The sequence below is a fragment of the Oncorhynchus tshawytscha genome, linkage group LG33, assembly GCF_018296145.1.
Source record: "Oncorhynchus tshawytscha isolate Ot180627B linkage group LG33, Otsh_v2.0, whole genome shotgun sequence".
Lineage (NCBI taxonomy): Eukaryota > Metazoa > Chordata > Actinopteri > Salmoniformes > Salmonidae > Oncorhynchus > Oncorhynchus tshawytscha.
The window spans coordinates 11,205,963-11,233,271 of NC_056461.1; the positions used below are offsets into that span (position 1 = coordinate 11,205,963).

Genomic DNA, 27,309 nt, shown 5'->3' on the forward strand with positions numbered 1-27,309 from the left:
GTCAACCCCTTTGAAGAGGGGGATTACCGTGGCAGCTTTCCAATCTTTGGGAATCTCAGACGATACGAAAGAAAGGTTGTAACTAGGCTATAGATATAGATAGGCTATAACTAGCAAAGCAAATGGATCTGAGTTACGAATAATAAGACATTAGCTAGCTAGTTAACAGTATACTTTAACTTGAAATGAAATAGACTTCATGTCTAAACGTGTAATCTGAAAATGTAGCTAGACTGGTGGAAGGTGTCATCATGGCAAACGGTGGCTACTTTGAAGAATCTCAAATATAAAATATATTTTATATTTCAGCATTTTGCCTAAAATACAATTTATTTGTGTTATTTCTATAAATGTCAGTATGATGCTGCATTCTTGTATAATTTTGTACAGTCACAACACCTATGGTATTTGAACACATCATTTCTTGGCCACTAACAACCTGAAATGTCCTGCTGCAGTGCAGCTACACCACCAGATATGTGAGCATCAAAGAGTTATGGCCACAGACCTACAGTGCCTTGCAAAAGTATTCGGCCCCCTTGAACTTTGCGACCTTTTGCCACATTTCAGGCTTCAAACATAAAGATATAAAACTGTATTTTTTGTGAAGAATCAACAACAAGTGGGACACAATCATGAAGTGGAATGACATTTATTGGATATTTCAAACTTTTTTAACAAATCAAAAACTGAAAAATTGGGTGTGCAAAATTATTCAGCCCCTTTACTTTCAGTGCAGCAAACTCTCTCCAGAAGTTCAGTGAGGATCTCTGAATGATCCAATGTTGACCTAAATGACTAATGATGATAAATACAATCCACCTGTGTGTAATCAAGTCTCTGCATAAATGCACCTGCACTGTGATAGTCTCAGAGGTCCGTTAAAAGCACAGAGAGCATCATGAAGAACAAGGAACACACCAGGCAGGTCCGAGATACTGTTGTAAAGAAGTTTAAAGCCGGATTTGGATACAAAAAGATTTCCCAAGCTTTAAACATCCCAAGGAGCACTGTGCAAGCGATAATATTGAAATGGAAGGAGTATCAGACCACTGCAAATCTACCAAGACCTGGCCGTCCCTCTAAACTTTCAGCTCATACAAAGAGAAGACTGATCAGAGATGCAGCCAAGAGGCCCATGATCACTCTGGATGAACTGCAGAGATCTACAGCTGAGGTGGGAGACTCTGTCCATAGGACAACAATCAGTCGTATATTGCACAAATCTGGCCTTTATGGAAGAGTGGCAAGAAGAAAGCCATTTCTTAAAGATATCCATAAAAAGTGTCATTTAAAGTTTGCCACAAGCCACCTGGGAGACACACCAAACATGTGGAAGAAGGTGCTCTGGTCAGATGAAACCAAAATTGAACTTTTTGGCAACAATGCAAAACGTTATGTTTGGCGTAAAAGCAACACAGCTCATCACCCTGAACACACCATCCCCACTGTCAAACATGGTGGTGGCAGCATCATGGTTTAGGCCTGCTTTTCTTCAGCAGGGACAGGGAAGATGGTTAAAAATGATGGGAAGATGGATGGAGCCAAATACAGGACCATTCTGGAAGAAAACCTGATGGAGTCTGCAAAAGACCTGAGACTGGGACGGAGATTTGTCTTCCAACAAGACAATGATCCAAAACATAAAGCAAAATCTACAATGGAATGGTTCAAAAATAAACATATCCAGGTGTTAGAATGGCCAAGTCAAAGTCCAGACCTGAATCCAATCGAGAATCTGTGGAAAGAACTGAAAACTGCTGTTCACAAATGCTCTCCATCCAACCTCACTGAGCTCGAGCTGTTTTGCAAGGAGGAATGGGAAAAAATTTCAGTCTCTCGATGTGCAAAACTGATAGAGACATACCCCAAGCGACTTACAGCTGTAATCGCAGCAAAAGGTGGCGCTACAAAGTATTAACTTAAGGGGGCTGAATAATTTTGCACGCCCAATTTTTCAGTTTTGATTTGTTAAAAAAGTTTGAAATATCCAATAAATGTCGTTCCACTTCATGATTGTGTCCCACTTGTTGTTGATTCTTCACAAAAAAATACAGTTTTATATCTTTATGTTTGAAGCCTGAAATGTGGCAAAAGGTCGCAAAGTTCAAGGGGGCCGAATACTTTCGCAAGGCACTGTATTTGCAAGAATGCATTTTTGCACTTTGCTAAATGCTTCCTAAAATCAAGAAAATAAATGTCCAATTATCACCACCAACGTAAAACTACCAGTGCTCAAGCACACTTGACGCAGAGTATATATGAATTATTTGGGGACTTGAAACTGCAACCTCTGGGTTCGGTGCCTTGTAGGTTTTGTTGTGGAAATTCTTACACAGCGACACTTCGAAGTCAATCTTCGAATAATTGTTTGTCAGTGCACTAGAGATGTTCCAAAAAAGTTAATGCACCACAGTGAATGTCTGTCAGAAGCTCTACTGGGGACCCCCCACAGTTGTTTTATATATGGCTATACACAGATAAGTTATATTTGCATGATTAAGCATATTTCATTCATCATTACAGTTTTGTTTATTGTGACCGACCAATACTGGTTCATAACATGACCAATACCTCACAAGGCTTCTCTCTAAGCTGAAACCTTGAAACTGAGATATATTTTGTTCTCAAAATAAGGTCTGGCATACTGCCAAATTGCAGCTACTAGTAAGGATTCGTTCAGTCAGTCACTTGCATGAACAGAGAAATTGGTTTATAGAAAGGACAAACATAGAACATTGAAATTGGTAAATAGAAAAGCACAAGTATACACATTTCCATCACATTCCATCCTCATATCACATGGGTGATGATAATTATTACATTTTAATGCAAGCATTTCAATTTTAGCTTCTATTTCAAAATATGCTATACTCCTATTAAAGTAAGGGAGATCAACACAGAAAAAAAGGACACTTCATAATTTCAAACCCTTCATTCTGGGTTGTACAATCCAATTAGTATGGTAATACTATAATCATAAGAAAGGTTATACTTCTATTAATGGGAGTGAGCATTAAAAATACACACACATACACAAGCGATCTGTAGATGCAGAGGTGAATCACTCAATGTAAACAACTGTTTCCATATCTCTTACCACAATCAGGTTGGATTGACCTATGTTTTCAATAACTGTCCCTGGGACATCAACTTAGTCACAGTATAAAACACTGTTGTTTAACAATTCCTGCTTAACAAAAACCACCTTCAATTATTATTCATCGTCCGTATCTACAGGGGGAAATGGGAGCTCATCCAGAGATGGCAGCTCATTTGTTTCACCATCCTCTGGAGGAGCAGAAAACATGCAATCTTATCAGCCAGAGAGACACAGATCGCCTTACAGCATGTTAATAACATTTCACAGGGAAGAGAGGTTGTTGCCAACCGTCAGTGGAAGTGTTGTAGCAGAATATGTTTTTGATGGTTATGCCAGTATGAATACAGTGCTTTCTTGACAAGATCTGTTCTGCAAGTTTTGAAAGTGAATGTGTTTGTTACTACCAATCTTCACTGTCTCTTCTGTAAACCACATGCATATCACTTAATGATTAGCAACGTACTGTAACAGAGGTGACCTATGAGAAGCTGGCAGATGGGGCTTATTCTTTGCATGGCTTTCAGCGAACTCTTTTTGATCTCCTATAAAGGAAAGTCATCCCAATGAATGTACATTGTTCATAAACATTGAAGGGCTGATTTAATAAAAGGATGATTTAAGTGCATGACTCCTTTATAGCTAGTCACCATGTAATTGTAATACTCAGAAATATGCTAATGAGCCCCCGAATGAGCACATTGTCCCACCTACTTTTCAAAATGCAGTAATGATGCTGCTTTTCTAACCAAGTGGGAAGCGGGAATTTACAACATACGACAGGGAAAATCCACATGAACAACCCTTGAACTGTTAATTACTGGTGATGTTAAGTTTGATACCGGAGCTCCAAGGCATGTGACAAAATCGCTAAGCAGTTTGTTTCAAAACAGCGTACCGATGCTTGTATCACTTTATCTGAAGCACATGATTCACAACGTCCGATGCTTAGTTTTGTCAAACAACAACCAGATTGGTTTGGTATTGGCTTCAGTAGAAGACAAAAGTCTACCCTGCGCACGCGCTGCGACACATGCGACGTAATCAATACAAATTGGTCTGTTTAAAATTATTTTGACCAGCAGGAGCCACTAGTGTACACTGTGTTAATCATTGCCTCGAGTAATGAACTGATTTTCGACACAATTGGCTGGATATTCTCAATGATATTCTCAAGTTTTGTTTCCCCATCAATAGTAATTACTAGTGACTCCACAAGTCAGTTGAAATTACTCATATCCGAGACCTGTTACAATCATATCAGATCCAACCCAGACCTGTGACATTTTTTATAATTCTGGGTCCGGACCCGTTTGGGTCTTGGATATTCGGGTACAGGTGGATCCGTGAAGATGTCCAACACATGCACACACACACACATAAAGAGAGACAGAGAGAGAGAGAGAGAAAGAGAGAGAGAGAGAGAGAGAGACCGAGACTGAGAGAGAGACCGAGAGAGAGACCAAGAGAGAGAGAGAGAGACCGAGAGAGAGAGACACAGAGAGAGAGAGACCGAGAGAGAGGACTTAAAATATTGTCAACACAAACTCATAGACAGATATGACATACCCTGCTCATATATAACACATTCACACAGGACAGAGTATGAGCTGTATATCAAACAGAGATAAAGTTATAGTGTACACAGCTCCCACAGTGTACACAGCTCCCCCAATGCTAATGCAAACATCCCATACTAGATTTCAGATGTGTGATGTGGGTGATGTGAGATTTTCAGATTAATTCATGCATGCATTCCTTCATGCATTCCTTCATACATACATACTGTAATAATATGTTGCGGTCCTCAGTAATCATGGCCCTGTGTTTGTGTTTGTCTTCTTCCAGACTTCACAAGGAGGAGACAAGACTGAGGCCTTTTCTGTCTGCCTTCGAGTTCCAAAGTCTTCTCTTCAACCTCACTGCATTCAGGATCAGCAACGCAGGAGGACACAACTGTAAGTGTGTGTGTGTGTGTGCACGCCGCAAGATCAGAATGTTAACACCAACAGTGTTAAAACTTCTTATGGCTGAGATCCCGCTAACGGAATCGATATGACAGCAGCCAGTGAAAGTGCAGGGCACCAAATTCAAAACAACATAAATCCCATCATTAAAATTCCTCAGACGAACAAGTATTTCACACCATTTTAAAGATAGACTTCTTCTTAATCCCACCACAGTGTCCGATTTCAAATAGGCTTTACGGTGAAAGCACCACAAATGATTATGTTAGGTCAGAGCCACAACACAGAAAAACACAGCCATTTTTCCAGCCAAAGAGAGGAGTCACAAAAATCAGAAATAGAGATAGAATTAATCACTAACCTTTGATTATCTTCATCAGAGGACACTCGTAGGACTTCATGTTACACAATACATGTATGTTTTGTTCGATAAAGTTCATATTTATATAAAAACATCTCAGTATACTTTGGCGCGTTATGTTCAGATTTTGCAGAGATCCACATCAATTTACAGAAATATTCATTATAATTGTTGATGAAAATACAAGTGTTATACATGTAACTTCAGATACATGTCTCCTTAATACAACCGTTGTGTCAGATTTCAAAAAAGCTTTACGGAAAAAGCAAACTATGCAATAATCTGAGTATGGCGCTCAGAGACCAAACAAGCCAAAAAGATATCTGACATATTTTGCAGTCAGCAGAATGCACTCCCAGGAATCCCAGTTCCACAATAAATGTTTGTTTTGTTCGATAATGTCCATCATTTATGTCCAAATTCCTCCTTGTTGTTAGCGCGTTCAGCCCAGTAATCTACCTTCATGACGTACGAGCAGACGAAAAGTCCAAAAGATCCGTTACAGTCCGTAGAAACATGTCAAACGAAGTATAGAATAAATCTTTAGGATGTTTTTCACAGAAATATTCAATAACGTTCCAACCGGAGAATTCTTTGTCTGTAGAATTGCGATGGAACAGAGCTCGCTCTCACGTGAACGAGCGCCATGAGCTCAAGGCATTCTGGCAGACCTCTGACTCATTCCCCTCTCATTCTCCCCCACTTCACAGTAGACGCATCAAACAATGTTCTAAAGACTGTTGACATCTAGTGGAAGCATTAGGAAGTGCAACATGACCAATATCCTACTGTATCTTCAATAGGGAGTGAGTTGAAAAACAACCAACCTCAGATTTACCACTTCCTGGTTGGATTTTTTCTCGGGTTTTGCCTGCCATTTGAGTTCTGTTATACTCACAGACATCATTCAAACACATTTAGAAACTTCAGAGTGTTTTCTATCCACATATACTAATAATATGCATATATTAGCAACTGGGACTGAGTAGCCGGCAGTTTACTCTGGGCACCTCTGGGCACCTTATTCATCCAAGCTACTCAATACTGCCCCCAGCCATAAGAAGTTTTAAATCAAATACTTTCTTAGAAATGACATGTGACCCACCAAAATAAGGTTAAACTAACACTCTTCAAAGTGTTGACAAACTAACACCCCTAGTGTGTTGGTTCCCTAACATCATGGTGTTGCAAATTCCGACTTAAAATAACACTTTATTAGAGTTGATGCTTTCGCAGTGTTGGGGGGAGGGGGGGGGTGTAAAGCCTTATATCTGTAGTCTCTGAAAGACTACAACTTGTGTTGGGCGATCTAGATCAATGAGAGAAGACGGTCCAGATCAATGAGAGAAGACTTGAAATAGACAAGATGTCAGTAAAATCTTTGGGTAAATTACATCATCTGGTCAAACAATCTGTAGCTACAATTCTCTGCAGATTGAGGAGAAATGGCACCTCCATCGCTCTCATACCCAACAAAGCATTTCATGTCTGAGCACGAACCTGCAAAACCAAAACCCCCTTCCTCATCTCAAAGTACTGTCAGTAAACCTCCCCCAGCCCATTTACTTTGACAGATCATTATTGTCAATGGTAGCCCTTTGCAGGGAATTTTGTAGACCTGTCTTGTTTTGATCATCTGCAGAAAAAGGAAAGGTGGTTGTGTTATTACCGTGTAGTCTTGATTTTATAATTTTCAGTGTCCCTTACTGGTTTCTGTCCCACAGTGTTGTTGTGCTCCATAACTGCAATGTGTGTTTGCTCCCTCGTGCTTGTTTACCCAAAATTCCCCCACTTTGTGGCATTTTTCAGCAAGGCACTGTGGAATCACTCCAGATAACCTGAGTTTTAAAAAAAGAATGGGTAAAAAGAGAAGAGGGGTAGACGAAATTGATTACATGGTCTGGAAGGTACTACCTCTAACCACCGTTAACCCCATAAAATAAACACAAACCATACAAGTATTACCCAATTCATGTTTATACCATGCTTACTGTAAATTAAGCTATCTTAGCTGTTAGCTTGTAAATATTTTGGCCAATTTATCTTAATCTTGTGTAGAGCTAGGGGTTGGAAGCACATGTTGGTGGAATCAGCTTTTGGTACCACCTTCCACAAAATACACAACAATACACAATTTAAGCACCCCACTAATTGTATTGATCTCTATTAGACTCGCTAGCTAAGCATACCTGACAATGGACATTTCAATATAGTCAGCTTGCTGTTACCTAACTATAGTCACTAAATTGGCAGCAAGATTGCTAGCCAGCTGAGACTACCAACACACAAATAAAGAGTGATTTAGTTATGGACAATTCTATTTTTAGTAACAGATTGTTTTCCAGACAAGGGTGGAATAGATGAGATACTCTTATTTGGTAACATTAGCTAGCTTACGTTAGCTAACTTCGGTCAAAGATAGAATGAACAAACAAACATGTTTACTCCGCTGAAGGTAGCTACCAGTCTAGCAGTGACTACCATGGCATAGGCAACATTGATTGACATTATGTATACCAAAGATATAGCAGATGGCTTTCAGAGTTCAATACAGGACTGTAATGTTAGCTAGCTAACTAACCCAGCTAAACTGGCAAGCTAGCTAACATTAGCTTACCTCTAATTGAGAATCTTCCGTTTTGTTGTGAAGGGATAAAATCAATGGTATCTCATCACTTCTCAGCTGTTGTCTGTTCAGCCTGAGAATTCCCCTGATAATCTTTGGTCACCGCATCATTCTTGATAGCCACAAGCCACTGGCAGAATCGGGGTGAATCTCTGGTAGGTAGAACGGCGAAAGCTAACTAGCCAGGCACAGAACACCACATGTGCAAAATGACTAACATTAGTGAAAAACACATTTTTCCAAAAATATCTTGCCTAGAGAAGTTCTCAGACTACTGTGTGTTGGTCGTTCGAAGTAAACACCAATATTCAATTTCAATCTACTGGTGTTAACCCCACTAGAATCAACACTCAGATATAACTTTATACCTCAACACCTGGATTGTAACACTTTTGCTGTGTGTATGTTTGTATATGTGTTTGTAGAAGTGGTAGTGCATAAGTGTGTGCACACAGTACATGCAAAGGCTAGCGTGTTTTTCATTTTTGTGCCTCCGGTACTCTATTACTATGAGTATGTTTCTATTTAACCTAGACATTTTTCTTCATCAGAAAAGTTGTTAAGGTATGATGTGCAAGCAGGCAACATGCTCTTTAGTCAGTGTAGTGGCTCTGCCCTGTTATTCACATTTTCCTGCCAAACATGAGAGGGCTTTACTACAGCAGTTCGTTAATAGACAGCAGTCTGGTTCCTACTTCCTGCTCTCAACCTGCTGCCCTCTCATTATCGCCGGCCTCTTCTGTTGGGCTCTGAGGAGAATCTCTCTGATAGCACCGCTGGGCCTCGCAAATATCAGCTGCCAAGTTTGTTCACTGGCAAGGGAAGTTCACTACTGCAGCTCTAGCTCACTTAGTAACAGTCTGCCTAATTCACTTTCAGATAGACACGCACGCATGCACACACACACACACACTCTATCTGTCTAGTTTATACACACAACCACTTTTAGCCTAATAAGTGATAGAGGCACACACAGACACACATTTCCATTCTCAGTTAAGGGCATCTTTAGACTGAGTGACTTGTCGCTGAGTGTTCAACACACACCTGCTCTGACTGAAGCATTGAGTTGTGCCAAGTCCATCTATGCGAGAGCAGGACTTTCATTCACAGATTTTGCCTGTCTGTTCTTCCAAATCTTCTGCTCTTTTGGGGGGATGGGGGCTCTCTCTCTCTCTCTCTCTCTCTCTCTCTCTCGCTCTCTCTCTCTCGCTCTCTCTCTCATAGTGTTTAGATCAATGTACTGAGATGATCTGAGAGGGATTGCATTGGATTACAGCACATAGATGACAGAACAGCTATTCAAAGCCATTATCTCTCTTTCAGCCACTTTAATTACGGGTGTCACAGCCACACACACATTAAAACTTACATACACACTATGCACATGCACACATTCACACTTGCATCCATACTCATGTACACATACACATACAGTCGCTATCTCTCACGCACACACACACACACACACACACACACACACACACACACACACACACACACACACACACACACACACACACACACACTCTTTCTCTCTCCCTCTTACATACATACACACACATTCATACAACCTCTATGCACATCGCAGAGGAAAACATTGCAAATGATTTGTGTCTAAAATTAGTTCCCAAACAGTGTTAGAAGTGCCTTATCTCTGCAGACACCCAGAGACGCTAATAGGAAAATCCCACAAAGCGCTTTTTCCTCCCTCCCTGCACCAAAACACAGATTATGGCATTCATTATTAGGCTGAATTATTTTAATGACAGGATTGTCTGTAGGCGATTTCTGTCACATTGTTGGGTGAGGATCCTGCCTGTGTGACAGCTAAGTGGTACTGGGAATGTTATGTTAGGGTAGGGAGTTGTGAGGGGTGGAAAAAGGTATGACGGGAGAGGGGGAGAGAGCAAGATGGAGAGAAGGGAGAAAGAGATGCAAAGAGAGACAGATGGAAAGGGAGCGGTGAGGAGATGGACAAAAGACGAAGTGGGAGAGAGAGTTGGAGAGAGAAAAATAGGAAGACATGAGATGGAGAAAAGGAAGAGAGAGAGAGAGAGAGTGAGAGAGATAGTGTTGTACAGGGGTTAGCAAGCAGTCAGGGGGGATGAGTTGGTTGGGTGCTGATTTGCAGATAGTATGGTAAATGAACTGTGTTTGATCGTCGCCGAAGGATCAGGGGATCACAATTTGTTAGAGCCCAAGTTCTCTCTCTTCCTCATGCTCATCCTGTCTTTTCCCCCTCTCATTACACACACAGGCAAAAAATGTAATCTCATGAAAATCTCACACCCCTGACTCGCTGTGACTGACACACTTGCACACACACTGTTAAAAGCCAGGCGCTGGACCTTGACTAGTGGTGGTAGTATTCTGTATGATGGCTGAGGAGGATTCAACCTGTACTATCCCCCCATCACTATTCATGAAGGAGAGGGATCAGTAATCCCTGTGGGTGTAGGCTCCTGCCATACCTCCACCTCTCCTCCTCTTCCTCTCCTCCATTCCTCCTCCTCCCTCACTCCACTGCACTGATTTATTTTGTTTTATCAGAGATTCCCAGAGTGAGGTAGCTAGGTGTGTGTGTACACCCATGTGCATCAAATGCGTTTATGCGCGCGCGCGCGCACACATACACACCCACAATATCATAGAGCTACAATGTGTAACAGAGTTTACATGGTGAACAGCTGGCTTGTCTTATTGGGCACCTCGGGACCTCCAGTGAATATCCAGAGAGACAGAGATGATAAAAGTGTTAGCTTTACCAGCTGATATCACTCGCACACTACTGTATCCTACAGAGCTATATTCTACACCACCCTCATGCATGGGCAAATAGCCTACAGTAAAAGACATATGGGGTGAATTCCCACCTATATACAGTGGTGGAAAATGTACTCAATTGTCGTACTTGAGTAAAAATTAAGATGCCTTAATAGAAATGAACTCAAGTTAAAGTGAAAGTCACTCAGTAAAACATCACTTGAGTAAAAGTCTAAAAGTATTTGGTTTTAAATATACTTAAATATCAAAAGTAAATGGAATTGCTCAAATGTACTTAAGTATCAAAAGTTAAAGTATAAACCATTTCAAATTCCTTATACTAAGCAAACCAGAATGCACCATTTCACTTTTTCAATTTTTTATTGATGGATAGCCAGGCACATGGATGGATTTATTGATGGATAGCCAGGCACATTGATGGATAGCCAGGCACACTCCAACACTCAGACATAATTGTTAAACAAAGCATTTGTGTCTGCCAGATCAGAGACAATAGGGAAGTGTGTGAATTGGACCATTTTTCTGTCAAAATGTGACGAGTACTTTTGGGTGTCAGGGAAAATGTTTGTAGTAAAAAGTACATTATTTTCTTTAGGAATGTAGTGAAGTAAAAGTTGTCAAAATATAAATTGTAAAGTAAAGTACAGATACCCCAAATAACTTCTTAAGTAGTACTTTAAAGTATTTTTTACTTAAGTACTTACACCACTGCCTATGCAACAGCAACTTGGCTAAATTTTATTTTATTTATTTATTTGACCTTTATTTAACCAGGTAGGCAAGTTGAGAACAAGTTCTCATTTACAATTGAGACCTGGCCAAGATAAAGCAAAGCAGTTCGACAGATACAACGACACAGAGTTACACATGGAGTAAAACAAACATACCGTCAATAATACAGTATAAACAAGTCTATATACAATGTGAGCAAATGAGGTGAGAAGGGAGGTAAAGGCAAAAAAGGCCATGATGGCAAAGTAAATACAATATAGCAAGTAAAACACTGGAATGGTAGTTTTGCAATGGAAGAATGTGCAAAGTAGAAATAAAAATAATGGGGTGCAAAGGAGCAAAATAAATAAATTAATTAAAATTAAATACAGTTGGGAAAGAGGTAGTTGTTTGGGCTAAATTATAGGTGGGCTATGTACAGGTGCAGTAATATGTGAGCGGCTCTGACAGTTGGTGCTTAAAGCTAGTGAGGGAGATAAGTGTTTCCAGTTTCAGAGATTTTTGTAGTTCGTTCCAGTCATTGGCAGCAGAGAACTGGAAGGAGAGGCGGCCAAAGAAAGAATTGGTTTGCTACAGGTGGGAGATGCTATGGTGACCAGCGAGCTGAGATAAGGGGGGACTTTACCTAGCAGGGTCTTGTAGATGACATGGAGCCAGTGGGTTTGGCGACAAGTATGAAGCGAGGGCCAGCCAACGAGAGCGTACAGGTCGCAATGGTGGGTAGTATATGGGGCTTTGGTGACAAAACGGATTGCACTGTGATAGACTGCATCCAATTTGTTGAGTAGGGTATTGGAGGCTATTTTGTAAATGACATCGCCAAAGTCGAGGATTGGTAGGATGGTCAGTTTTACAAGGGTATGTTTGGCAGCATGAGTGAAGGATGCTTTGTTGCGAAATAGGAAGCCAATTCTAGATTTAACTTTGGATTGGAGATGTTTGATATGGGTCTGGAAGGAGAGTTTACAGTCTAACCAGACACCTAAGTATTTGTAGTTGTCCACGTATTCTAAGTCAGAGCCGTCCAGAGTAGTGATGTTGGACAGGCGGGTAGGTGCAGGTAGCGATCGGTTGAAGAGCATGCATTTAGTTTTACTTGTATTTAAGAGCAATTGGAGGCCACGGAAGGAGAGTTGTATGGCATTGAAGCTTGCCTGGAGGGTTGTTAACAGTGTCCAAAGAAGGGCCGGAAGTATACAGAATGGTGTCGTCTGCATAGAGGTGGATCAGAGACTCACCAGCAGCAAGAGCGACCTCATTGATGTATACAGAGAAGAGAGTCGGTCCAAGAATTGAACCCTGTGGCACCCCCATAGAGACTGCCAGAGGTCCGGACAGCAGACCCTCCGATTTGACACACTGAACTCTATCAGAGACGTAGTTGGTGAACCAGGCGAGGCAATCATTTGAGTCGAGTCTGCCGATGAGGATGTGGTGATTGACAGAGTCGAAAGCCTTGGCCAGATCGATGAATACGGCTGCACAGTAATGTTTCTTATCGATGGCGGTTAAGATATCGTAAATTCCTGATGATCAATCACACATTATTACTGGACCATTAACTGGACCATTAACTTCAGTATGTCAGAGTAGCCTTTCAGAGTTAGTACGTTTGAGCATTCATGCCCTCTCTCTCTTCCTCCTCTCTCTCCAGAGTTGGAGTTAAAGTATTAATGATCTCCAAACTCTCTCCCCAGACACGTCCCAACTCTCAGGGGTAACCCTGGCCTCCGCTGCCCACTCCTCCAGCCCTGTTACATCCTCTACCCCCCCTGCTCCCTGGGTTGAGGTGTGTACGTGCCCCCCGGGGTTTGGGGGTCAGTTCTGTGAGCTCTGTGCCCCAGGCTACACCAGAGAGGTCCCTAACAGAGGACCCCTGTCACCCTGTGTGCCCTGCACCTGCCACCAGCACGGACCCTGCCACCCTGAGACAGGTAGGAGATTTTTAATCTGTCTCTCGTGTTTTATTGTTCTCTCATTTTCTCTCTTTCTCTCTTTACCTCTCTTTCTCTCTTCTCATATCCTCTATCTTCTTCTCCACCTTCGCTTTTCTTTTCTTCCCTTCCCTACTCTTTTCTACTCCTCTCTCTGCACACTGAAAGCAAATGGTTCTATATAGTGCCAAATAAGGGTTCTTTGGCTTGTAAAATAAGCAGAACCCTTTTTGGTGCGATATGAAACCTTTTTTCATAATGTTCTAAATGGAACCTGTTTGATGATGTAAAGAACCCTTTCTTAAAGTTCTGTGAAGATACATTTAAAAAAAAGCTTCTACATAGCACCAAAAAAAGGTTCCGCAATGGTAACAACCCTTTTGAGGGCTATATAGAACCCTTTTTATGATTATTTATAAAACATTTATGGAGAATGGTTCCATAAAGAACCACACATTTTTTATTTATTCTGGTTTAATAGCCATATTGTATTGTTAAAATTACATAGGTTCTATTATTGTGTTTATAAGTCTGGAATAGGGTTGAATATTTTCTCATTATTTTACAAATGTTCCATCCCAAGAATAAATCACTTTTCTCCTGGGTAACCCGGTATTTCCAGACAAAAAATGGAAGTGTCATTGAAAAGTTATATAAAGCATATAAATATCTAGATTGAATTAGAGCTTGGATCAGCCTGATGCTACCTGAGACTGATGAGCCATATATTAAATACATTTTATAAGCCCTACATTTATGATAAGGTTCCATAAAGCACCATCCTTGAGCCCAAGCCAAAAGATGCCCAAATTATTGTGCCGTTATCCAATACATATACTGACTGTATGATATAGGCTACTGAACATTACGCATGGCAGAAAAACATAAAAGCCCACAGATGTAGCTAGCTGTATACTCTCTTGGGTAAATAAATTAAACTAGCTCCAGTAGGCTAATCTTTTTCAGTGTGAACTGTATTACTGTACTGTATTGTATGATACTGTATGGACCGGAATTACGCACATTGTTCCAACCATGATAAAGCAGAAGAGAACATTTGATACTGGTGCAGCACATGCGGCCTACAAATATACAAGTATAGGCTAGCAAATTTGATTTTAATTTTGAAATATATAATAGAGCGTATTGTATTATTAGTAGGCTGAAACTTTCATAATATTTCCCCTAATGTTATTGTCTTACCTCTTCTTTCTCTTCTCTATTGTTGCCTCATTCCTTCCTCGCTTTCAACAGTTAAACGAAATATGTTTTGCTGTCCTTATCATCCTTGATTAATACAGGACTAGAATTAGACGGAGAAGGCTTTCACTTCACTTCACAAAGATTGAATGGTTATGGGTCTGAATAAATAACTGCTATAGCCTACCGCCATTGTGCGTTTGCTGTTCTTTCAAACTCCCTGTGAGTTCTATTGGCTGCTGTATTAAACATTCAGCAAAAAAAAAAGAGCTTGCGTCCCTCTTCGAATAGTCTATTGGTATAAGAAATGCTAAAATAAAATACTGTCCAGCAAGCTATTATATTATACATGTTTTACTTGTGACAGTGTAACGGATGTGAAATGGCTACCTAGTTAGCGCACACCGCTCTAACTAGCTAGCCATTTCACATCGGTTACACTGTGTCACGTTCTGACCTTTATTTCCTTTGTTTTGTCATTATTTAGTATGGTCAGGGCGTGAGTTGGGGGGGCAGTCTATGTTTGTTTTTCTATGATTTTGGGATTTCTATGTTTCGGCCTAGTATGGTTCTCAATCAGAGGCAGGTGTCATTAGTTGTCTCTGATTGAGAATCATACTTGGGTAGCCTGGGTTTCACTGTTTGTTTGTGGGTGTTTGTTTCCGTGTCTGTGTTTTTTTCACCACACGGTACTGTTTTCGGTTTTAATTCGTTTCACGTTTATCAGTTGTTCATGTTGAATATTTCTCATTAAAAGAACCGTGGACACTTACCACGCCGCATATTGGTCCTCCGATCCTTCTCGCCTCTCCTCTTCAGACGAAGAGGAGGAAAACCTTGACACACTGTCACAAGTAAAAAACTTATCCTAATGAGATTATAGGTCTAGAACTGTGCTCCATACTGAGATGGGTCTGTCCCCACCCTGATCGTTGATTCATCATGCAGAGGATGTAGAGAAGCCAGATTTAGACATTGCATATCATTTAACAGTTCCATTTCACACCATGCTGTTAATATAAATAATTTATTATAATTTAACGGTTTCTCGCAGTTATTTATCCGAAGAAAAAGGAGTGGTTTTGGGCGGTAAATCCCGGTAAATCTTGGTAACCGGGTTCCCGTCATTCAACCCTAGTCTGGAATGGTTGGGGGTCCCTGAAGAGAGAATTGACAACTACTGAATCAGTCAACCGTTCTCAATTAATGCAAGACCATATGTGAGTTTTTCACAACACACTGTTTCTGAGCATGTATAACATGTAACAGTGTAATATAACATATGAGAAACTGGGTGGCACAAGAAAAGCTGTGTGGAAACCAGACCCAAAATATTTAAATGAGCTACCACCCATACATTTTAATTATCACTAAAAGAGCAAAGTACCCTTTTATGAACTATAAAGAACAATTGAAGAGCTCAAAGGGTTCAAACGGCTCCCCTACCTAAAGAACCCCTAAGGAACACTCATTTTGTTCGTCTCTCTCTCTCTCTGCAACTCATATCTTTCTATCACCCTTTTAGATTACTCTACATACAAGAAAGCATTTTAAATAGTACCAGATAGGGGTTATTTCCTTGTAGCCACAAGAAAACCTTTAATTGGTGCTATATATCCTCTACAGGATTGGTGTGTCCCCTGCAGGACGGTTGAGCTAACGTAGGCTAATGTGATTAGCGTGAGGTTGTAGGTAACAAACAAAAAAATTCAAGGACATAGACATATCTGATATTGGCAGAAAGCTTCAATTCTTGTTAATCTAACTGCACTGTCCAATTTACAGTAGCTATTACAGTGAAAGAATACCATGCTATTGTTTGAGGAGAATGCACAATTACGAACTTGAAAATGTATTCATAAACCAATTAGACACATTTGGGCAGTCTTGATAGAACATTTTGAATATATGTGCAATGGTGCATTGGATCAGTCTAAAACTTTGCACATACACTGCTGCCATCTAGTGGCCAAAATCTAAATTGCGCCTTGGCTGGAATAATGCATTGTGGCCTTTCTCTTGCATTTCAAAGAGGATGGTACAAAAAACAAACATTTTTCTTTGTATTATCTTTTACCAGATCTAATGTGTTATATTCTTCTACATTAATTTCACATTTCCACGAACTTCGAAGTGTTTCCTTTCAAATGATATCAAGAGTATGCATATCCTTGCTTCAGGTCCTGAGCTACAGGCAGTTAGATTTGGGTATGTCATTTTAGGCGAAAATTGAAAAAAAGGGTTGAATCCTTAAGAGGACAACCCTTTCTTGAAGGTTCAATAAATAACCATGGAACCTGTATGGTGCTATAAAGAACCTTTTCATCAGGTTCTATAAATACCTATTAATTAAAAACATGTTCTACAGTGCCTTCAATAACAATAACGTCAAAGTGGAACGTTTTTTTTTTATTAATAAAAAATTAAAAGCTGAAATGTCTTGAGTCAATAAGTATTAAACCCCTTTCGTATGATAAGCCTAATGTTCAGGAGTAAAAATGTGCTTAACAAGTCATATTAGTTGCATGGACTCACTCTGTGTGCAATATTAGTGTTTAACATGATTTTTTGAATGATCACCTCATCTCTGTACCCCACACATACAATTGTCTGTAAGGTCTCTCAGTCGAGAAGTGGAATTCAAACACAGATTCAACCACAAAGACGAGGAAGGTTTTCTAATGCCTCTCAAAAAATGACACCTAGCATTTTGCTTCACCCGCAATAACATCTGCTGAATATGTGTATGTGACCAATAACATTTGATTTTTTTTGACCTAATGGTAGATATATTCAATTTAAAAAATTGACATTGAATATCCCTTTGAGCATGGTGGGGTTATTAATTACACATTAGGAGGTGTATCAATACACCCAGTTACTACAAAGATACAGGCGTACTTCCTAACTCAATTGCCACTCAGGAATTTCACCATGAAGTCAATGGTGACTTTACAATAGTTATAGAGTTTAATGGCTGTGAAAGAGCAAAACTAAGGATGGATCAACAACATTGTAGTTACTCCACAATACTAACATAACTGACAGAGTGAAAAGAAAGAAGCATGTAGAGAATTAAATATTCCAAAACATGCATCCTGTTTCCCACAAGGCACTAAAGTAATACTGCAAAGAAAATTGACAAAGCAATTCGCTTTTTGTCCTGGCTCCATCATGTTATGGGTATGCTTGTAATCGTTAAGGACTGGGGAGTTTTTCAGGATAAAAAATACACTAAATGGAGCTAAGCACAGGCAAAATCCTAGAGGAAAACTAGGTTCAACCTGCTTTTCACCAGACACTGGGGAGATCAATTCACCTTTCAGCAGGACAATAAGTTGTTTACCAAGAAGACAGTTAATATCATTAAGAGAATATTATGTTACCATTGATGTATAAAAATGAGCGATACGGTGATGTCACCTTGTCCCCTTAATAATAAATCCAAGTGTTTCATATCAGGAAGGGGACAAGTAACTTTATGATCAAACTTTATGAATGTAGAAGCAACTGTCATTTTTCATACTTTGGTCATCATACTTTGATCTGGTTTCCTTTAAATATTATCCAATTTCATGAAAGACACAATTTTATCTGTTCACTCCTTAGGCATTATTATTGTGTTAATTGGGCAGGTTGAATCAAGTAAGCTACCTCTGGAACAGCTAGATGTCCCTGGGGAGAGAAATGAGAACCACTGACTTTAGTCAAGCATTCTCATACATGAGTCTTTCACAAAACTCCGTCACTGATCATATTCATAGAATATGTACTAGCATAACATAACACATTATATAAAATCTATTATAAACTGGGTGGTTTGAGCTTTGAATGCTGATTGGCTTGAAAGCCATGGTATATCAGTCCACACCACATGTAAGACAAAACATGTAGTTTAGTAACCATTAGTAACCACTTCATAAAAGCAATAAGGCACCTCTGGGCTTTATAACATTAGGCCATTAAACCAAAGTTAAGTACTGCATCCAGACACTCCATGATGTATTGTGCACAAGAACAGCCCTTAACGGTGATATATATATATATATATATATATTCAACAAGGCACACCACTTCCTGCTTAATTGCTGAAATGACACCATCACTCACGGTTGCAAAAAAGAGCTGTGTCTAAACCACTCCCCAAACATATTCTAATTTCCCACCTCCCCTACATTTTACAGGTGTTTTAATCGGTTTGGTACTATTTTCAGGAGTATGTGGTAAAATTTCACAACTCTTAGTACAAAACTCAAAACAGATCATCAAAAAGGCTGTTTTTTCTCAACTTTAAACACATTTCCAATTGACTAAGTACAATAGAAAAAAATCTAACTTTCTCACCAAACCTAATCAGTGTTTCATCTAGAAATACATTGGTTCCTCAATTTAAAGTTTTGAGATTATGCCGCAATCATGTGTGACTGACTGGCTCAAAACGGTTTTATGTAGTAAAACTGGAAATTGTTCATTTTACATTGGATAAAAGTAAAGACTCAAAGCTACAAAATGGTTTATCATACACTGCATTTTTGAGGAACAATGGGAAAAGGGCCAATGAATGTTGAATGTTGTGGTACCTACTTGAGAGCTTTCCTCTGTCTACACACCCATTCAGCATTGTTCACACCCTCTTAAACCATCCCCACCCATCTCTTTAAGGATTCACATGTGAGGTCATGTGCAGTGTGTAGTGTAGTAAAGAATAAGACTAAACGTGGTAGAAGCCTACAATGAGGAAAAATTCCAGGGAAACAGAAAGTGTCCAGATAAAACTATTTTATAAATATTAGATGACACTTACCCAGACACACTTGTCTAAATTGATGGGTCATGTGAAATAAATGCTATAACCCCCAGCCACATTCAGTGGTGGAAAAAGTACTAAATTGTCATATTTGAGTAAAAGTATAAATCATTTCGAATTCCTTATATTAAACCAGATGGCACAATTTTTTTAATTTGTAAAAAAAATATAGATTGACGGATAGTCAGGGTCACACTCCAACACTCACATAATTTACAAACAAAGCCTTTGTGCTTAGTGAGTCTGGCAGATCTGATGCAGTAGGGATGACCATGGATGTTCTCTTGATAAGTGTGTGAATTGGACTATTGCTGTCAAAATGTAACAAATACTTTTGTCAGGGAAAACGTATGGAGTAGAAAATACATTATTTTATTTCGGAATGTAGTGAAGTAAAAGTAAAAGACGGCAAAAATATGAATAATAAACTAATGTACAGATACCACCAAAAAACTACTTAAGGAGTACTTTAAAGTATTTTTACTGAAACACCACTGCCCATTTGCCTTCACGCCAGTACATTAGGATACTTATTATACTGTTACACACGCACTTGTCACATAGTATTCCATACAGTTGAAGTCGGAAGATTCATACACCTTAACCAAATACTTTTAACCTCAGTTTTTCACAATTCCTGACATATAATCCTAGTAAAAATTCCCTGTCTTAGGTCAGTTAGGATCACCACTTTATTTTAAGAATGTGAAATGTCAGAATAATAGTAGAGAGAATGATTTATTTCAGCTTTTATTTCTTGCATCACATTCCCAGTGGGTCAGAAGTGTACATACACCTAATTAGTATTTAGTAGCATTGCCTTTAAATTGTTTAACTTGGGTAAAACGTTTTGGGTAGACTTCCTCAAGCTTCCCAAAATAAGTTGGGTGAATTTTGGCCCATTCCTCCTGACAAAGCTAGTGTAACTGAGTCAGGTTTGTAGGCCTCCTTGCTCGCACACACTTTTTCAGTAAGTAAGTCTCAAGTCTTAGCACTCAAGTCCCAAGTCAAGACAGGCAAGTCCGAGTCAAATCTCAAGTCAAGAATGTCAAGTATCAAGTCAAGTCTCAAGTCTTTAACTTTGAGTTTCGAGTCCTAAACAAGTCATAATGTGCTCTTTTTTTCACTTTTATTTAACCAGCAAGTTGAGAACAGGTTCTCATTTACAACTGTGACCTGGCCAAGATAAAGCAAAGCCGTTTGACACATACAACAACACAGAGTTACACATGGAATAAACAAACATACAGTCAATAATACAGTGGAAAAGTTCAATATACCGTGTGTGCAAATGAGGTAACGTAAGGGAGGTAAGGCAATAAATAGGCCATGGTGGCGAAGTAATTACAATATACCAATAAAACACTGGAGTGATGGATGTGCAGGAGATGAATGTGCTACGCATGCTCTTCACCAAATGTAATGCCATTTCATATTTTTAACAAGAGTAATAGTTAGTATATTACATTTATGCAAATCATGAATGACTCCCTGGCTATTTTAATTTAATGTTCAAATTTGAGTTTGTGTGTTGAAGTGTATCACAACAACCTCAACTACAACAATTACATTCTCTATTGATCTCCACTTGACAAGGAAAGGGTTGCATATAGCTCAGGTTAATGTATGTAGCCTTCCTAACAAAATACATGAGGTTTTTTAACTTGGTCAACATAAATCATTTTCATATTTTGGCTTTGACCGAAACACATTTAGATGCATCTGTAAATGATGGGCAAATGAACATTCATAGATATAGTCTACTGAGAAGGGATAGGAATAGGAATGGTGGGGCTGTAGCAGTGTATATTCAGAATCATATACATTTTAAAAGGAGGGATAACCTTAATGTATGTCAAGTAGAAGCACTATGGGCTCAAATACATCTGCCTCACCAGGTGGGATGTGGTGGGATGTGTGTATAGACCTCCTAGCTCTAAAGTGTCCTATTTGGATGACTTATGTACTGGGTTTGACCAGGCCATAGATAGCAACAGAGATGTATTTATCTTGGGTGATTTTAATATAAATTGGAAGGATCACAATAATTCGAATAGAACAAAATTGATGAGATATGCCGAGAACTGTGGATTGAAACAAATGGTTAATGATACTACTAGATCATCAATTAGTTGGGTCATCGTTCAGATACATGCATTGATCTGATTTTCTGTAATATACCATTGCAATGCTAAAAAGACAGATCAATGCCAGTGGGCTGGACAGACCATAATATTGTGACCATAACCATGAACACCAAGGTCCAAAGAAACCCCCTAGGGTTGTGGTCAAGAGAAATTTTAAAACATTTAATCATGAGATATTTTTAAATGATTTGGCTGCTGTACCCTGGAAGCTGATTTATCTAGAGGATGAACTAAATCACGCTACAGAATGTTTTATTGATTTGCTCACTGAGGTAATGGACCATCATGCCCCTATAAGAAAGAGTACAGTTGCTGCTCATCCATCTCCATGGATTGATGATGAACTCGGTGAGGCTTTTTCTCAAAGAAATATGGCAAAAGCCTTAGCAGCCAAGTCAAAATTATAAATTGATGAACAGAATTATAGAACATTATGTAATTATGCAGTTAAATTGAATCAAAAGAAAAAAAGTTATTTTACAACAATGCTTTTATTGATTGTGAAAATTATTCTAAAAAGGTATGGAACACAGTTAAGTGCTTACTTGGTACATCTATCTCATCATGCCCATCTAGTGTGGAGGTTGACGGGAGAATAAATAACAAAACCAGTCAATATTGCCAATCATTTTGCAGATGTTTTACATAGAAAATCCATTTTCTGAGCAACAATGTAAACATACATTCTTCCAAAAAAGCTATTTTCCAATGGATTGATGATCATATTATGAGCAACAAGATCGGCTCTTTTAGTCCCCAAATGGTGTCAGTGGAGGAGATGTTAAACCTATTGAAGTCATTACCTGATGATAAATCTACAGGTTATGGTCTTATGGACAATTTTTTGCTTTGCTGTGCTGCTCCCCAGATTGCAGTTCCACTGAGATACATATTTAATTGGTCACTGGAAAAGGGGATGTTTGCAAATGTATGGAAACATGCGAAATTGTGTTCCGAAAGACAGCAAAGAACCCATTACTCCTGCCAATAGTCAACCAATTAGTCTACTCCCTACAATCAGTAAGATATTGGAGGCTATTGTGAGTAGACAAATATGGGAGTACATGGAAAATAATGATTTGATTACAGCCAATGAGCATGATAGTCACAAAAAAACATTCCACAACCACTGCATTGGTTAACATGACTGACCAGTGGCTCAATTTTTAGATTTCAGTTTAGATTTCAGTGCAGCATTTGATTTAGTGGATCATTAAATAATTTTGACAAAATTAATACATTATGGTTTTAAGGATTGAATTGGGTACAGTCATATCTAACTGACAGGAAACAGTCCACCTATATCAATGGTTAATTTTCTACCCCTGATGTGTTAAACTGTGGAATACCGCAGGGCAACTGCCTTGGGTCACTTCTTTATTTAATATATACCAATAACCCTCCCTATGCCTTAGCTGAAACTCAAGCTACTATATGTGCAGATGATTCTACAATTTATGCAGCAAGACAATCGGTTCAACAGGTACAGCAAGCTTTACAAGGAAATTTGGAGAATATCAGGAAGTGGGTTTGCCAGAACAAACTCGTTTTAAACACCAAGAAAACCAAAGTTATGTTGGTCTGTTCCACTAGGAAAAGGCCAAAACACCATGGGATACAATTAGGTATGGAAGGAGTACAAATTGAAGGAGTGTCAGAAACCAAACTATTGGGAGTGCAGCTAGAGAACTGCTTATCATGGTTGTCTCAAATAATTAATCTATGTAAAATAATTAAAACAGCAGGCATAATCAGAAGGATAGCTAAATATTTACCAGGAAAAATTCTTAAGCAAATAACACAAGCATTAATTGAGAGTCAAGTGAACTATTGTTCTGTGGTCTGGGGAAATGCATCATCAAGTGAAGTTAGGAGGCTGCAGATTGCACAGAACAAAGCAGCAAGGATTGTTTTAAGGTGGAGATATGGTTCTTCTGTTGCAGTCATGTGCAATGTTCTTGGTTGGTCATCAATTGACAAGATAAATGAAAAAAACATGCCAAGTTCTATTCACAACGGTATTCAGTTGGTAAGAGACAGACATTCCATAAATACTAGGAATAGATTGTCCACCATCTATGCGTTATCCAGACAGAAAAGAGAAACAGGCAAAATAACATTTAGATTTAGAGCAATAAAGAAATTGAATAAATTAACTGAGCAAACCAGAAACCTTTCAATATATAAATGTAAAAATGATTTTCAAACCATTTAAATATAATACATATAAATGTTGTGGGACTATAGTAGATGAAGAATCAATATTTTTTAGATTGAGTATTTATTGGGTCATGAAGTTAGTATATTATGTATGTTTGTAATAGTGTGTTACATGTAGAAAATGTGTTTGTATTATAAATTGTATTTTAATGTTTAAGGACTCTTGGAAGATTAGTCCAAATGGGGACTAAAAGAGATCCAAATCAAATGTCGAACAAAGTTGGAAATTGTTGCGCCTCTGTCTGTAATTTTCTTCCGACATGTTTTGAAGTTGCAATCTGTTTTTTGTTGATACAGCGTTGTCTTCATATCCAAATATAATACTTTTGGGTATCATCATCCTCTGCACTGCCACGAACAACTTTTTCTCAGCTGGCACAATTTTATTGGCTGCTGTCTGATTCAAACTGTAATCTGTTAAATGAAGAGTTGATGCGATGCACACATTTTTTAATAGCATAATTTTTAAAATTAAAAGTCAAAGTTGAGTCCAAGTCATCATATTTGTGACTTGAGTCTTACTCGAGTCCAAGTCATGTGACTCAAGTCCACACCTCTGGTATGTACAGTACAAGAACGATATCAATAACTATATCAGTGATAGACGAGGTAGTTATATGCATACAATCAGGGGTAAAGTGGCTGAGCAGCAGGATAAAAAAAATTGTAGCAGCAACATATGAGATGTGTTAGGAGAGAGGCTGTTTCTGTCCTGCCCTGGACTTTCGTGCAGGGCATGTGACGTCCATAACCTCTTCCTCGCAAAACTCCCCGATCTTCTCAAAAAGATACGTTGATACGTTGTCTAGCTGTGTCCAGTCCAGGTGGTGCTTGTACAGGCAGACAATCTATGGGTGGAAGGATGACAGCATTGCGCAGCAGATGAATAAGAACAACAGCAAGAAATCTGAAGACATTACAACCCTGCACAACATCAATTCACCTCATACAATACAACAACAATTATTTTCACCTGAAGGGCTGCGACTGCTTTATCTGTGGCAGTGGCCTGAAGAACGGAGTCAGGTGTTGTTGCCAGCCTTAGCTTTCCACCAGCACCGTACCATCTTCCAGTCCAACCAGCTGTGAGATGTTGACCCTGTCACACTGCTGTCCTTCACAACACTAGTAATCTCAGACAAGGTGTTCACTCTCGTCTTTCTGCAGGGCTGCTTGATAAGGCCGAAGCACCAGTCAAGGGCAAACTTGGTGTGGCCTGTGATCAGAACATGAAGGTCCAGGCTGTGGTGGAGCTTGTGCATGTAGTTGATGACTGCGCTGCTGCCTTTGCTTGATTATTATTTTATTATTATTTTATTTACCATTATTTAACCAGGTAGGCAAGTTGAGAACAAGTTCTCATTTACAATTGCGACCTGGCCAAGATAAAGCAAAGCAGTTCGACAGATACAACGACACAGAGTTACACATGGAGTAAAACAAACATACAGTCAATAATACAGTATAAACAAGTCTATATACAATGTGAGCAAATGAGGTGAGAAGGGAGGTAAAGGCAAAAAAGGCCATGGTGGCAAAGTAAATACAATATAGCAAGTAAAACACTGGAATGGTAGTTTTGCAATGGAAGAATGTGCAAAGTAGAAATAAAAATAATGGGGAGCAAAATAAATAAATAAATTAAATACAGTTGGGAAAGAGGTAGTTGTTTGGGCTAAATTATAGGTGGGCTATGGACAGGTGCAGTAATCTGTGAGCTGCTCTGACAGTTGGTGCTTAAAGCTAGTGAGGGAGATAAGTGTTTCCAGTTTCGGAGATTTTTGTAGTTCGTTCCAGTCATTGGCAGCAGAGAACTGCAAGGAGAGGCGGCCAAAGAAAGAATTGGTTTTGGGGGTGACTAGAGAGATATACCTGCTGGAGCGTGTGCTACAGGTGGGAGATGCTATGGTGACCAGCGAGCTGAGATAAGGGGGGACTTTACCTAGCAGGGTCTTGTAGATGACATGGAGCCAGTGAGTTTGGCGACGAGTATGAAGCGAGGGCCAGCCAACGAGAGCGTACAGGTCGCAATGGTGGGTAGTATATGGGGCTTTGGTGACAAAACAGATTGCACTGTGATAGACTGCATCCAATTTGTTGAGTAGGGTATTGGAGGCTATTATGTAAATGACATCGCCAAAGTCGAGGATTGGTAGGATGGTCAGTTTTACAAGGGTATGTTTGGCAGCATGAGTGAAGGATGCTTTGTTGCGAAATAGGAAGCCAATTCTAGATTTAACTTTGGATTGGAGATTTCATTTTAATTTAATTTAATTTTACCTTTATTTAACCAGGCAAGTCAGTTAAGAACACATTCTTATTTTCAATGATGGCCTGGGAACAGTGGGTTAACTGCCTGTTCAGGGGCAGAACGACAGATTTGTACCTTGTCAGCTCGGGGGTTTGAACTTGCAACCTTCCGGTTACTAGTCCAACGCTCTAACCACTAGGCTACGCTGCCGCCCCGGCATGTTGATATGGGTCTGGAAGGAGAGTTTACAGTCTAACCAGACACCTAAGTATTTGTAGTTGTCCACGTATTCTAAGTCAGAGCCGTCCAGAGTAGTGATGTTGGACAGGCGGGTAGGTGCAGGTAGCGATCGGTTGAAGAGGGCCAGCTATTTTGTTGATGGGAGGCATTAGACCATTCTCCTTGTTTGACTGATGGAGGAAAGTCAGGCATGTTCTACTGATGCTGAAAGACAAATTCCAGATACAATTATTTTAGCATTATTATACAATAGATACGAACTGTCATTCTGAGATAATATCACTATACACAGTTCGTACAGGTAATGTTAGCTAACTAGCCAGCCATCTAACGTCAGCTGGCTAGCTAACAGCAAGATTTTACTAGCAATACAAACTGATTGTCATAGCTAGCTAAAGTTAACCAAATAGGTTCAATGTTAGCTAGTTAGCTAGCTAACATTAGGCTATAACTAGCATTGCGAAATGGCATTCTGAGAAAACATCACGAACGTTACACACACTTCATACATTAAGTTAATGTTACCTAGCAAGCCAGCCATCTAACCTCAGCTAACGTTAGCTAGCTAATGGCAAACTTTAACTTGGGGTCTTTTGTTTAGACATGTAACGTTAACTAGCTAAACATTTTTACTATAATCCCAATGCATAGAGTGATGTTACTAGTAATACAAACTGATTGTCATATCTAGCTAAAGTTAACCAAGTACGTTCAATGTTAGCTAGCAAGCCAGCCATCGAACTCCAGCTGGCTAGCTAACAGCAAGCTTTAACTTGTAATGAAAATAACTTTCTGTAAAATTAGAAATGTATAATTTCTGAAACTGTAGCTAGATTCTTACCCGTATACAAGAATGAAAGCTTCACGGCAGACTGCAAACCCTTTTATTAAATAAGACGTCCTGTGTCATTTCCGTTTAGTTTACACAGCCTGTTTG

The 27,309-nt window shown here is 39.3% G+C and overlaps 1 protein-coding gene across 2 annotated transcripts in view; it reads left to right on the plus strand.

Annotated features, from left to right (window-relative positions):
* Window positions 1-27,309, plus strand: part of LOC112230880 (laminin, gamma 3) — a 252,515-nt gene that overhangs the window by 139,615 nt on the left and 85,591 nt on the right. For both annotated transcript variants that reach the window (XM_024397226.2, XM_024397225.2), the window contains 2 exons: window positions 4,949-5,058; window positions 13,271-13,507. In XM_024397226.2, coding sequence (XP_024252994.1) covers window positions 4,949-5,058; window positions 13,271-13,507 — 347 coding nt within the window. The remainder of the gene's footprint in view (window positions 1-4,948; window positions 5,059-13,270; window positions 13,508-27,309) is intronic.